The following is a 14,334-nucleotide window of genomic DNA, read 5'->3' on the forward strand; positions in this document are numbered from 1 at the left end:
AAGAGATCCCTCTATAAACCAAAAAATGCCAAAGACTTCTAGAAACCTACCAGAAGCTGTGGGAAAGGCCTGGAACAGATTTAGCCTTACAGTCCTCAGAAGAAACCAGTCCTGTAAACTCCCTCATCTTGGATGGCCGGCCACCAGAACTGTGAGACACTGAATTTCTGTTGTTCAAGCCGCCCAGTTTGTGGTACTCGGTATGGCAGCCCTAGCAAAGGGATATACTAGAGATGGAAAGGGAATGAGGTGACAGGAATCTGCACCCCCGAGGGCTTTATGGAGCACAACTTTCCCATCAGCCTTGGTGCAGATACAGATAAACATCTGCCTTGTTTTAGACACTCACACTGGCCCTCTGTCATCTGCATTCAAACCAATCCTAATTGACACTCGGGATAAAGTCCAAACTCCTTATCATGACATACTCTGCCCATCAGGATTTGGCCCCTGCCTTTTTTCTGCCTTGCCCCTTCTGATCCCACAGAATTCAGCCATATAACACTACTCCCAGACCCCTCTCTTAACCTCTTTCTTCAGAGCATGCTTCTCCCTCTCCTGATACTTTCTTACCCCCTTCTCTCTGCCTATATTCTTTCTTACCCTTCGTGGCTTGGCCATCGCTTACTTTGGATTTTACGTCCTCCAGAATTCCTTCCCCCTAGGGTCAGTTTAATCTCGTGCTCCCACTGCTTCCTGTTATCATGTGTATTCATGACGTTGCAGACTGTGACCTACTTTTGGAGTTCAGTGCCTGGCCCGTCAAAAATACTCATTAAATCTTTGCTCAATGGTGAAGAATCACTAGGAGTTTTCCTCATGCTATCTATGGGGTGATAGGTTCCAAATCTCTAAAAAACAAATTTATGTAGTTTTTTTTTTTTTTTTGAAGAGCAACAATAAACTCAAAATGGCTACAAAATGAAGCATCTGATTTTGGCTTTTTCTTTCCTTTTTAGTCATGAGTAGCTTTAAACATCTTTTTTATTATTTAAGCATAGTTGACATACAATGTTGTATTAGTTTCAGGTGCACGTGTAGTGATTCAACAATTCTATACCTTACACGGTGCTCACCGTGATCAGTGTACTTACCATCTCTCACTTCAAATGTTATTCACATTACTACAATAATAGTGACTATAGTCCCTGTGCTGTACTTTCCATCTCTATGACTTACTTATTTTATAACTGGTATTGGCTTTTAGACCACCCTAAAGCAGTGTGGTCTATAGAAGCTCCTGTGAATTTGAAAATCTTCTGTGTCTCTACCGTCCAAAATGGTAGCCACTAGCCACATGGTTATTTAAATTCAAATTTCATTCCATTCAAAATGCAGTTCCTCAGTAAGGTAGCTTGAATAATGGCCTCCAAATATATCCACATCCTAATCTCCAGAACCCGTGAATTTTAACTTATATTGCAGATGTGATTAAACGAAAGATCTCGAGATGGAGAAATCCTGGACTATGTGAGTGGACTGTAATTGTAGTCGCAGGTGTCCTTACAAGAAGAAGACCAAGAGCGGTTGGACAGCAGAACAGAAGAAGCAGTGCTGCAGCTGAGGCTATGCTGCTGGCTTTGAAGACGGAGGAGGGAGGCATGGAATGAAGCTCTGGAAGCAGGAAGAGGCAAAGAAATGGGTTGTTTCTGGGGCATCTGGGTGGTTCAGTCGGGTAAGTGGCTGCCTTTGGCTTGGTTCATAATCCCAGGGTCCTGGGATCAAGTCCCACATTGGGCTCCCTGCTCAGTGGGGAGCCTGCTTCTCTGGCTACCCCCGAAGCTCATGCTCTCTCTCTCTCTCCTCTAAGTAAATAAATAAAATCTGAAAAAAAAAAAAAAAAAGAAGAAGAAGAAGAAGAAATGGGTTGTTCCCTAGAGCCTACAAAAGAAGCAGGGGCCTGCAGACACCTTAATGTCTTCCCAGGGAAACTGGTTTCAAACTGTAAGACAGTAAACATGTGTAGTTTTAAGTTACCAAGTTTGTGGTCATTTGCGACAGCGGTCCTAGGAAATTCATACACACAGTAGCGCTGGCTGCATTTCAGGAGCACACTTCTAGACAGCGCAGGTCTAGAATCCTCTGCTTGGGGAGCAAGTATATGTGACAGATCTCCTAGCCACTACATCTTTCAAAATCGAGAAAAATTCTAAATATGAGCAGTTTGCTACCTGCCTCCAATATGAATTTATGATACAATTCTCTTGCATAGGAAAACCAAGCCAAGAAAGCTTACCTAGCTTGTGCTAAAGCAGGTGATCACAGCAACAGTCACTCAGAGCCTTCCTCCGATCCTGTGATCCATTTCTCGCAGTTGAGACAGTTTTTAAACGGCCTCATTCACTTCATGAAAATTGATACCAAACAGAGATGCTTCCATTCAATTTATCTTTCTCTTTGGAACACCAAAAGCATTAGGAAGTCAGATACAAATGATACCTCTCCGGATAAATGTCATTTCATCATTGTCACGTAATGACAATGGTGATTTTGGTGTCTCAGTTTTGTCTGGTGTGTCCATGGGCGGCCCAGGCAGGAGCACGTCAAAGGTGCGAGGGGGAAGGAGGCACATGTCTGATCCCTGCTTCCGAAGGCCCCACACGATGGGCTTCCCAGCGCTGCGCTGCCCACGGCGGCTTCGCGTCTCCGCCTGTCTGCACAGGGGGGAAGGTTTTAGGACAGCCAATCGTTAGGAAGGGAAAAGAGCAACCTTCTTTGCAAATGGCGCAGGGGGAAAGAACCACTACCAGGCAAACTCTATTAAAGCAATTACGAAACCACCCTGTCTTCCTTCACAGCAACGCTCCAAACCTAGTTGGAGACGGCGCTTCACAGCCCACCGCGGCAACCGTTTTTGTTTGACTTATTTTATTGTTGTAAAACATACATAACACAAAATTTGACCATGTTAACTGTTTTCAGCATCAGGACCATTCACGACGTTGTACAAGCATCACCACCAACCCTTTCCAGAAATTTTTCATCTTCCCACACTGAAACTCTGTACCCATGAAACAGTAACTCCCCACCCACTTTCCTCCCAGCCCCTGGGAACCTCTGTTCTACTTTCTGTCTCTATGAATTAGACTATTGAAGAACTTCATACAAGTGGACTCATGCAGTGTTTGTCCTTTTGTGTCTGGCTTACTTCACTCAGCATGATGTTTTCCAGGTTCATGCGTGCTGTGGTATCTGTCGGACTGCCATTCCTTGTTCAGGCTGAATAATAGTCCATTGTGCGTATGCAGCACATTTTCTTTGTCCACTCACATTCATCAGTGGGCACTGGGTTGTTTCCATCTTTTCACTACTGTGAGTAATACTGCTATGAAAGTTGGTGTGCACAACTGATACACACACACACATATACACCTATACATTTATGGTATATAGATACCTATACATATATGATAAAATAGTTCATTTTTTTCAGAAAAAAATATATAGATTGATGTGAAAAGTTGGGGTTTGGGAACAAATGGTCAAGAAAGAATTCTTGAGACGCCTTTGGTGTAAAAAGGTGGTTTTATTACACCACACGGACAGGATCCTTGGGCAGAAAGAGCTGCATGGGGTTGTGAGAAGTGGCTGATTTTTTACCTTCAAGTTGAGAGGGGGTTAGGGATGGCGTAAGTCTCTAAGGAATTTGGAAGCAAAGTTTCCAGGACCTTTAGAGGCTAGCTGTTGTTAGGAAAAGATCATTTATTACTGTCTAGTAAAACCTTAGTCATGAGACCCTTCAGATGTGTATCAGTGGGCCATATGCTTGGAGAATGATTGCTAAAATTTATCTTGGTGGGGGGTTGAGATAAAGAAGTTTCCGAAGGGATTTTTACAGGATCCTGGAGGTTGGGCTAATGTCAAGCTAAGGTGGCCTTTTGCCTCTAGGAAAGTAGTAACAGTGGGCAGCTAAGCTCGCTGGGGAAGGTCACTCAGCCTGTCCCAAGTACTTGTCAATGGGCTGTAAGTTATAAGGAAGTTTCATTTTTTCTGTATTTCTTTTGCCTTTGTGCTCCACATCATAAATGAGTTGGGGAAATCGGTATGAACTAATTTATTTTACTATATCTAGACATAGAAATATAGGTATGGGTGTGTACACGGATTCATGTCCACAGCTTTCCTAGCTTTGTCCACCAAGGGTGGACACCCTAGTAGCAGTGCCAATGAGCACATTTTGTGCCAATTTTGGTCTCTAAATAACATTATCAGTAAAAGGAACCATGGTTCCTTAGAAAATGACTCATTCTAAGATTGTGCAGGAAAGATATAAGATGAGGCTGGAACATCTCTATGTTCCAGAAAGGAAGTGTTAAAAAGAAGACAAAGGATGGGCCTATGTCAAAAGGTTGTAGGAGCCAACTTCAAAGAGCTCTCAGGGGCCCAAGCTGGGACAATTTGAGCACTAGTCGAAATGACACATTGCGTTACAGCCAAAGAATACTGTGTATGTCTATGCATCCATACTCATAAAAATGATTGAAATCAATCTTCCATACAGTAGAATTCAAAGTAATAAATGGAGAAGTAGAAAATCACCATTTAAAGACCATGGTAATAATTGCAACGGGCAAGGTCTACTGTTGAATGCTACAATTTTGTGAGTTAAACTTTCATGAGAAACAGGACATTTGCATAATACTTCAATTTTGCTGTTTTTCATTCATTATATCAAAACTTCTAAAATGGTATCAATTTGCAAACAAAACACTTAAAAAACAATGTCTTTTGGAGAGCCATCATAATCCTATTTGTAGGTTAAGATGTTCAAATCACTTGCCATTGTTAACAATCATTCAAAGGATTACTCTTAATTCAAAAAGAATTGATTACAACGGCCCTTGATTTGCGGCAATGCGGCATTTTTCATTGCGTCTCAGTAAATGTTGATAAATAATTCAGTGATTTGCTAAAACACCCGGTGGGCCTTTCGAGCTGGCTAATGAATAATAAACACTTTTCCCAACCAGTGTATTGTGCTCTGTTGAATAAGGACAAAGATATTTTTCCCGTAAGTTTCAAATATAGAAAATGTCTTTGTGTCCATCATTAGTAACTTGAAACTATTTTCTAGGACTTTCCATCCCTTACAAACTTTACATATGGAAGCAGAAAATCTTCTTATCCTTTAATCTAATACTGTAGGCCTTAACATATCTCAAAACCACTCATGCTCTTTGATAAGAATTCATCCTCCCAATAGGCATCTCCTAACATTCCAATGACTGCACTCTCATTTCACTTTTCCTCATAACTTTGTTCATACTTGACATCGTGGAATTAATGGGCTCAATAAATATATCTGCATGTATGTGTGAGGTATCTGATAGACCTGAATACTTGGAAGGGAAACAAAGTAAGCCAGGACAAGAACTCCCAAATCTTTTTTTTTTTTTTTAAGATTTTTTGAAATTTATGTGTTTGACACAGAGAGAGAGAGAGAGAGAGAGTGCGAGCGCACAAGCAGGGGGAACAGCAGAGGGAGAAGCAGGCTCCCCACTGAGCAAGGAGCCCGATGTGGGGCTCGATCCCAGGACCCTGGGATCATGACCTGAGCCAAAGGCAGACACTTAACTGACTGAGCCACCCAGGTACCCCAAGAACTCCCAAATCTAATTATCAACTTTATTCAAAAGTTTTCAAATTCACACCTGACAAGAGTCAATGCAAAAGTTCCAATCTGCCAGAGATTCACATTGGCTATGGGTGAACCCCATCTTACCTGGAGCTAAGCAATGCCAATGGTCAACCGTGAGGGCTTGACCTGCATTCTTTCATCTTTACCGCACCCTATTCATTGTGATTCAACAAATACATCTGTCTTTGTGAAGCTTACATTCTAGCAGGGAACAGACAACAGGCACACAACAGATAATCGAGTTTGTCTTAAACCTCTTTAGCAGTGACCGTGAGCACTGAATCCATGGGCCAGTGGCTATCGACCTTCTAAAATGAAATTAATAAGACTCATTTTTATGGCCAAAAAAGAGGAGTAAGCCGTATTGGCCCTACCCACCCTTTACTGCTTATGTCCATTTTACAGAAGAAAGTGGAGGTTATCATGAATCCAGATGTCTTTCCCAGCATTTTCCCTCAACGGCGTTACCCTTCTGCACTCTAACACAGCAGCACCCTGCACCCTCATCGACCATATGACCCGCACACCACACTCAACACCCAAAGCTGCGCGCTTTCTTTAATGGCTTCTCCAGTTTCAATGCCGAGGGTTCAGCTGCATTTGGTTTGACATACACAGGAAAGCAACTGATGCGGGTCTTATGCCCAGGAGGTTTTATTATGCTCTGAACCACTGGACTAGTCTGTTTCTTCACTCTTTTGACCACATTACTACGGGCAATAATCCCACCTCTGAGGGCGTACCCAGAATTACTGGATTATTTTTGCATAACTTGGAAGAACCATTTTCTCTATGTAAGTTGTTAGTTTGCTAAAAGGTTCATCAGTTTGTTTATATTCAACTTTTAAAAAGGGGGTGGGACTCTCACTGCCCGTGCCCCTTAACATAATCACTTCCATTAGCTTCTGGCCTACCCTTCCTGAGCTGTCTGTTTGCAAAACGGAGTAACCACACGTACGTAGACATACACGTTCTTGCCTCTGCTTTATGAAAGGCGGCACACCAGACACTCTGTTCTGCATCATGCTCTTGTTTTTAGTAATGATGTAATCTTCAGCAAGTTATCTACCCTTTGAGTTTATTCACCGGCCAAATGGGAAGGATTCAATAGAAAAATGGAAGGACCTCACCACGGGCCTGGGCAGATGACGTGCTCAGTACAATAAGTGCTACCTCGTCCCTACAACCCTACCCCTCCCTGCTGCTGCCCATGGGGCATCAGATGGCCACGCCTCACACCCGACACACTTCCCCCTTAGACTGGAGATGACATGCATACAGATGAGCAGAGCACGCCAAACCCTCTGGCTTCAGTGGTTTATAGCTTTCTCCGGAAGGGAAGTAAAGAGAGTCTTCAGTTATCAAACATACATACAGGGTCTTAGGTTCAAGTGGTTGGGGGCCTGTGAATGAACAGATTAATTGGAGGAAAGTTTATTATATATGTATGTGGGAGTAGGCTATCAAGGGCAGCTGTCGGAACAGCCGGGGATACGGTTTTATCTACCAGCTTAACGGCAGAGGGGACGGGGTAGTAAGGCTTCAGTGGGGAAGTATGGAAGGAGCAGATGGGACTTACTGACGCAGCTCTTCGGGATGCCCTGATACCAGGTCAGTCTCCTCCCTTACAAAAGGCTCCCTCGGGGAGGGGTTTATGACAGCTGAATTCTCAGGAAGGCCTGCTTTACTCATCAAAGAGAAGTTTAAAGCAGGCCTGATTCCGCAGCTGCTGTTTGTTCAGATGTTCTCAATTTAAAGGGGTCTTTACGCCCTCCTGGTGGGGCTCGCCCCGAGCTCCTTGTCTGAAACCTGACATGAAGCTTCACAGGCAAGCAGCCCAGCGTTCTGCTGTGAAGAGGAGACTCGGGCTGGAGGAGGTCTGTGAATGGAAACACAGATCAGGACGAGGATGAATAAGCAGAGAAGAACAAATCCAAACACACGGCCCCATGGGCCACTGAACCAGTCTCCCACGCCTGAGAACAGGTCCGCCCAATTAAATGCTCATTTACTCCTTCGATGTAGATTGTTGCCAGGCTCCTGCACACGGCTCGGACGAAACACAACTTCTTCTGAGTTACATACAGGCAGCGCTGTTTGCCAGTGATTGTACGTGTCCTTCCCTGTTGAGCAGCCCGTACATCAGACGGCGACCCTGGAGTGCAGAGAGTAAACGGCTAACTCTCGACTGGTGAGCTTCCAGGTCTACACCATGGCAGCGAATCCTTGTTCTGGTACTTCGGAAATGTTTAGTAGAATTGTTTCTTCTAGGTGGGAAGTTCCCCGACTTGGAGAAGGGTCCTTGTTGAATTGGTGTTGTGATAAATGGGTGATTGTCTATGATGTGATGCTACTTTACGTATTAAGGAGCTTGTGTCTGTGACTTGGCTAGCATAGAAAGTGGGATACCTGGTGACGGCAGGTGCCCCGTAGCCAAGTCCACATCGCCCTGACCATTTCGGTGGGAACTCCTCATACGCCTTACTACCGCCTAAGATAAAAACACCAGAGTTGTCCATGGACAAGGTCAGAGTGGAACGTGTGACCCACCGGGCTGGCATCTGGTGCCCATCATGACCTCTGTTGCTAGTTATGTTGGCAGCTGCATATCTCCATTTACCATGTGCCTCTGTCAGGCTGGAAGAGCAAAACCGGTTGCGGAATACTTGCTACAGAAGACCTTTGGTTTGATTTTGGCAGCTGTAGAGATGGGTGTCATTACCTAAGCAGGTCATTTCAGAGTTTTGGGCCACCCATAGGTAGTCTTGGGTATTGGGCAGACTTGTGTGGCCTGCAAATCAGGAATATTGTCCAGTGACTAGGCAAACATCTGCATCATAATAATCAGTCTTGGACTCATTTACAACAGCTATAGAAGGTCTGAAGGTGCCATCTGTGGAATCAAACCGTAGTGCTGGAATACAGTATTGTTTGGGTACGTTACCTAGGAAGGGTCCAGTGCCATTTTTATTTTCAGTGCAAAGAGGAAAATTTCCCTCCAAAACCTTCACCTGAGTAAATGATAGACATTGAGCTTCTGTAGAAGTTTCCTAATGCCAAGAAGAGTGATTTTGTCCTCGTTTGTGGATACCGTTCCCTTTTACACAGCCACTGTACAGAATGGGTCCAGCAGGTACTTCCCTGGGCAGGAACAAAAACTGGTTCAAGTTCTTGTGTGTTATATAGATGTTGCTTAACCAGCAATCAGATAAATTAGCTAAGGGGCCAGGGTTTGGAAGAGTGGTGGGAGTGGGTAATGGGGTTTTGCCATTCAACAAATAGAATTGTTGAAAGAGCACCAAGGGTTAGTTGAAGCAAGACACTGTTTTTGGAAGGGAGACCATAGTGGGGGGACAGAGGGAGAATAGGTTAAACAAGCAACCTCCAGCCAATCTTTCCATAAAGAAAAGAGGAAGCGTTTTTTAAAAAAGATCTCTAGGTCAGAGAATTTTCCAGGTCAGGGAGAAAGGTTTCAAGGGAAGATAAATGAAGACAACATTCTTGATTCAAGATCTTGCACAAAGCTGCTTACTTCACAGTGTCATCTGCTTCTGGAGCCTGAGTAGATCACTCATAGGGACAGCCTTCTAACTGTTACGGGGTGACGGTCTGGAGCTAGCTTGGGTGTGTCTCATGTGAATCCTGGAAGATTTTTATTTTGATGACAGTGTAGATGGTTAACAGTATTGAAGCCTTTCCCAGTGAGCTTTCCCAGATGCATATTTTCTTCTAAAAACTGATATATGCTCCATCTCCTGGTAGAAAGGTATGGCAAGGCTTGTTAGTAGCTGAAGATCATGGATTTTTTTCACCTGTTCATGATATGCTCCAATAGTTCTTATATATAACTAGTCAACATATTGAATTGTTCACTCCAGGGCCCATATGCTCACCCAATCCAGGAATGGAAGGTTTAGAGATGTCAGCAGCCATGGGGTGACCAAAAACTATTTCCGAATGGCTCAGTTTCATGTATTCTGGATCTGCTGTTTCTACCCAGGGAAGTCTGGCTCCAGAGGCTTTATGACCTTTGTCAGCCAGTGCCTTCAGATGTTCTCAATTCACAGTCTTTATAGAGTCATTCTCGTAGGTTGTTTCCGCCTGCAGTGACAAATGCCAACACTTTCACTGAATGTACCATCAATGCTAAGGTTAAGTTTGATTTCATCACGTGTGCTCTGAGCCGTATTAAAATATCACAAGGTGCTTGAACCAAAAGAAAAATTTCCTCTGGTTCAGCTGTGACTCCAGACAGGATCCAAAGAGGAGTTTTACAATCTCTTCCCTGGGTTTTATGGAGACTTCCTTTACCCTTCTGTGTTAGCCTCTCAAGGCACCGCGTCAGCCTTAAAAGGGCACAGGAAAGGGCGGTCTGGGATTTTGACAGGCTTCTCTAGGATCCCTGCATGCCTCCCTCGTCAATATCCCCTGGATCTCAGCGCTTTCTTGCACGAGTCCGAAAACCCACCCGAAGCAGCTGTTGTGCGGGGGGAGCCCGGGAACGTGCATTCCCTCTGAGGGCCAGACAATCTGGGGCCCTTAGAACCCAGCCACCGGCCACGTGCTCCGGGCCTAGGTCCTCGCATTTCACTCCGGGACGGACACCTACCTGCGCGTAGAGCTCCGGCCGCGGCAGCCCCGCACACGTCGGAGACACACTCCCTGGGTGCCGGGTCGGGCCGGGCGGGGTTTGCGCAGCCGCGGGCGGGCGGGCCCCGAACCCGCTACAAAGTCGCGGCGGCGGCGCCCTGGGGGAGGAAAGCGCGAGATTGTTAGGGCGCCCGGGCCTGGGCGCGGGGAAGCCACCGGGCGGCTCGGCGCTATGTCTGTGCCTCGCGCGGCCCCGGGACGAGCTGGGCCGCCCGCCCCCCGGGCCTCCGAGGACTGCTCTACCCCTCCGTTCTGGCCGCCGGGAGCAGCGCAGCTCCGCGCGGGCAAAGCTCGAGGGGACGCGGGGCGAGCGCAGCCCCAGCCGGGCCCGCAGGCCGGGCGCCCTTGCCGCCCCAAGGGACCTGAGAGCTGAGCCACACTCACCGCCCAGATCTGCGAGACAAAGAGGTTCGAGACGCCCGCCCCCCTCCGACACCTCCCTCCTCCTCCATCCTCAGACCCCCCGGACCCCGCCAACGGCGCGGGGCTGCAAAGTGGGTTGGGAGGGTGGCCAATCCCGGGGAAGGGGGCGGGGCGGGGCGAACAGCCAATCCTTGTAAAGGCAGGGGCGGGCGGCGGGGAGAGCAGCCAATCCTCGGGAAGGGGGTGGATGGGGGCGGGGCCAGCCGTGGGCTCTCAAGGTTTCAGCTCCAGGGGCTTTTGGCTCTTGCTTTGGTGGGAAGACTAGTCCAGTTGAGCAGGGCATCATTTTTGGAGCCTGAGGGCCCAGGCGGGATAATGGCGTCCCTCAGGACCCTCTTGGATCTGGTTCTTTCAGGCCAGCGTTCAGGCCAGCGTTCCTTCCTCGGGGACTCCCCTGGCGAGGATTCGCTGTTATGTCTCCCCAGCTCAGCACTGGGCCACAGCTCTAGGTCATACAGCCCCCTAAAATGCGGAGCTGTTCCTTCCCGTGCCACATTTTTATTCACATTTGAGTACCTTTCTAATCCTGAAATGGATGAAACAAAGGCCTTAGTCTGACATTCTAGTGGAGAAGAAAAATCAAGGCGTAAATAACCAGTATGTTTTATGCTAAGGAGAAAAACATAAGTATTTATTACAACTTGAAAAACTGAAGGTAGCAAATAGTCATTCCCGTGAACAGTCATCCCCTCTGACTCTAAGAAACAAAGAAACAAAATTCATCATAACTGGTGGTAGTGGGCTCTTTTGGAAATCTATTTCACTGCAGAGATAACTAAATATGATAAAAGACTCTTTAAGGAGTGATGCTTGGTTGGCACCCTGCACACCGGTAGGGTCCTATTTTGGTCACTATTTGATAACGCAGAGGAGACCAGGATGGACAAGGGCCATTGCCCTGGGGCACACAGTTCTAGTGGAAGTCACTAGTAAGAGGAAACTTATGAAGAAGATTAACTGTAGTAGGGATGGGATAGGGTCTTCAAACCCTTCAGCTTCCCAGTCCTTCCGAGCCCCAGAACAGGCCTGCAGTAGTGGCTTACCCACTACTCATACTGCTCCTTGCTAATGTTGGCTCCCCGCCCCATTTCTAACTATGTTTATTTCATTGATCTCTCTTTTCTTCCCTCTCTTCTTAAACTGAATCTTGCATTTTATTTTTCCCATGCTATTTTAACCTACTAAAATATGTGTATTTTCATAGCATAGCTAATACCAGGTGTGAGGGGAACAGGGATTATGAAATAAAGTGGAAAGAGAGAAATGCTCAGTCCTTGAGAGTCATAGCCTCATACTGGGCTATGCTTTTGTGTCTATAGAACCTATATGTATTGAGAACCTAGCATATGCCAAACACTGTGGTAGACATGGAGGGATATAGGTAGTGAGAAAAAAGCCCAAAACATGGACCTTGCCCTGTTGGAACCTTTAGTCTAGTGGGTAAAGCAGACATGAATACAAGAATCACATCAAAAATACAAAATTAGCACTTAAGAAGTGTTTTACAATGGAGGTCAAAGACTCAGCTTTCTGATTAAGCAGAAAACTGCAGATGAGTTTATGGGGCAAAGGAGAAGACCCTGGAGTACATACAGTTCCACATAGAGGGGAGTGCATGTGCGGGGTGGGTATTCTAGGAAGGAGCTCAATGCTTTCATGGACATGCAGGAAGGCTGCCACGACTTCTGCACAAAAAACCAAGGGGTGGGGCATGGAGAGAGATATAGAGTGGGCTGTAGTGGGGGATGTGGCAGGGGATGCTGGTGGCTGCCAGACCACGCCAGACCTTGAAGACCATGTTAAAAATGTCCATAAATGATGCTTATTGATAATGTGTTATATAAATGCATGTCAGTAAAATGTTGCTGTTTGCAAGGCTGGCATGTGTCAGGCCAGTGTGTTACAGATAGAAAGCGCTAACCTTTATGGAGCACTTACTACCTGCTCTGTGCTTACGTTGCTCTGTGCAGATGATCTCATTTAATCCTTTCGGCTACCCACTGGGTCCAGTAGGCATGATGAAATTCCTCCTTTTGGTCCTGAGGATCCCCATTTTGCTAAGATTTTGTGAGAACTATTCTATTCCCAATCTAGTAGTATAGATGGCTGGTGGTCATGTTAGGGTTTCTAAGCACATTGAAACACTGTAGCACAATGACTCAAGTTCCGCCCCAATACTTGTACATAAATGCACAAACGTAGGGAAGGAAACTGAAATCATAGCTGCAGTGGCCAGATGGTGGACACAGGATGGCAGCATGGAATTCTCAATTTCTGAAACTTTGAAGGTGCTTTTCCTTAACAGTGATTGTGGGATTGAATTTAGAACCCTTTAAAATCCAGAATTATATTAAGGCAGCCATATTAGAGTCCCATGTTGACCAGTTGACCCTAAACAACAGTTCGCTCTCCTATAATTGTTGATTATATTGGATTTTAAATATTGCTCTTTCTTAGAAGAATTCCTTAAAATGATTACATGCTACCTATTATGTTTAGCATCCAATGTATTCTATGAAATTACTGTATAAATGATACTTGGTTGGTCGGTTAAATGAATTAGCATAAGGTATCCAGTTGAAAGCATAGCCAAAATGAGCCACTTACTTCCATTAAGGAAAATTGAGTGAAGAGGTAGACCTGCGTCTTCTGTAGCACAATTTTAATGAGATTGCTTGAGTTGAGTCCTGTTCTATATCAAAAAAGGAACATGAATGCGTTCAGGTTCTATTTCTGGCTCTACCACAGGCTTTGCTATTATACCCAGTGCAAGATGAAACCTGTTAACTTCTTTTCCATTTGCAAAATGTAGGCAGCGCTTTTAGCCTTTTTCACAGGAGTGGCAGAATTAATGAGCGCCACAAATGACCTTGACCTGTTTTGTAACTGCAAATGCATTTATATTGCCATATTTTCATGAAAAATGAAAATCTGCTAGCTTTTTGTTTCCCTGCAGAGTTGATACTAAGTTAAAACTTTAAAGTCTGGAATATGTGCTTTATCAGCTGCTCAACATTCCAGTTTCCAAATTTAAACAAAACGAGAATAAGATAAATCTTGCAAGTGATAATCAAAACAGTAGAAAGGAAGGGAAAGAGTTGCCTTGTAAATGGAAGTCTATTTGTTTTTTCCAAATTGCACTCTTTATTTTCATTAAGATAGGGGTCAGTGCAAGATGGTGGAGGAGTAAGGAACCCTAGTTTCGTCTGGTCCCAGGAATTCAGCTAGACAGCTATCAAATCATTCTAAACACCTGTGAACCCAACTGGAGACCTAAGAAAAGAATAGCTGCAAGTCTACAAATAGAAAAGCGACCTCTTTCCACAAGGTAGGCGGTGCAGTGAAGAGAATCCCAGGTGTTAATATGGGAAGATAAAGGGCAGGGAGAGGGAACCTCTGTAAGCTGGCACCAGAAAGTGATACAGTAGTGGACGCACAATCAGAACTTTGAGAAGTCTGCTCTGGTGAGGGACGTCCCTGTCTGAAAGGTGCTCAGGTGGCGAAGTGGGGTGGAATCCTAGGGAGGACAGTGTGGTCTCAGTATCCTCCAGGGTGCCGGGGTGTGGCAGAGCTCCCAGGCATCAGCGCCTGGAAGCGGGCTGCAATCAGCAAGCCCGGGAGTA

The 14,334-nt window shown here is 45.5% G+C and overlaps 1 protein-coding gene and 1 non-coding gene across 4 annotated transcripts; both read right to left on the reverse strand.

Moving 5' to 3' along the window:
• Positions 1-1,903: 1,903 nt before the first annotated feature.
• Positions 1,904-10,813, reverse strand: LOC130543239 (uncharacterized). 3 transcript variants are annotated; one of them, XR_008958436.1, is made up of 4 exons: positions 10,673-10,777; positions 10,248-10,386; positions 9,171-9,739; positions 2,852-8,779 (listed from the first exon to the last, which is right to left on the reverse strand). XR_008958436.1 is itself a non-coding variant. In XM_057309740.1 (3 exons), the coding sequence occupies exons 1-3, from the start codon at positions 10,738-10,740 to the stop codon at positions 2,544-2,546; spliced, it is 318 nt and encodes a 105-aa protein (XP_057165723.1). In that variant the 5' UTR covers positions 10,741-10,771; the 3' UTR covers positions 1,904-2,543. The 3 variants fall into 3 exon arrangements, 1 of the variants encoding a protein (XP_057165723.1); XM_057309740.1 differs by lacking the exons at positions 2,852-8,779; positions 9,171-9,739 and adding an exon at positions 1,904-2,654 and having other exon boundaries at positions 10,673-10,771; XR_008958435.1 differs by having other exon boundaries at positions 2,852-9,739; positions 10,673-10,813.
• On the reverse strand, positions 9,876-9,997 carry LOC113262580 (small nucleolar RNA SNORA26). The gene has a single exon (XR_003318861.1). It is a non-coding gene; the product is annotated as a small nucleolar RNA SNORA26 (small nucleolar RNA).
• Positions 10,814-14,334: the final 3,521 nt, after the last annotated feature.

This window comes from Ursus arctos, unplaced genomic scaffold, assembly GCF_023065955.2.
Source record: "Ursus arctos isolate Adak ecotype North America unplaced genomic scaffold, UrsArc2.0 scaffold_9, whole genome shotgun sequence".
Classification (NCBI taxonomy): Eukaryota; Metazoa; Chordata; class Mammalia; order Carnivora; family Ursidae; genus Ursus; species Ursus arctos.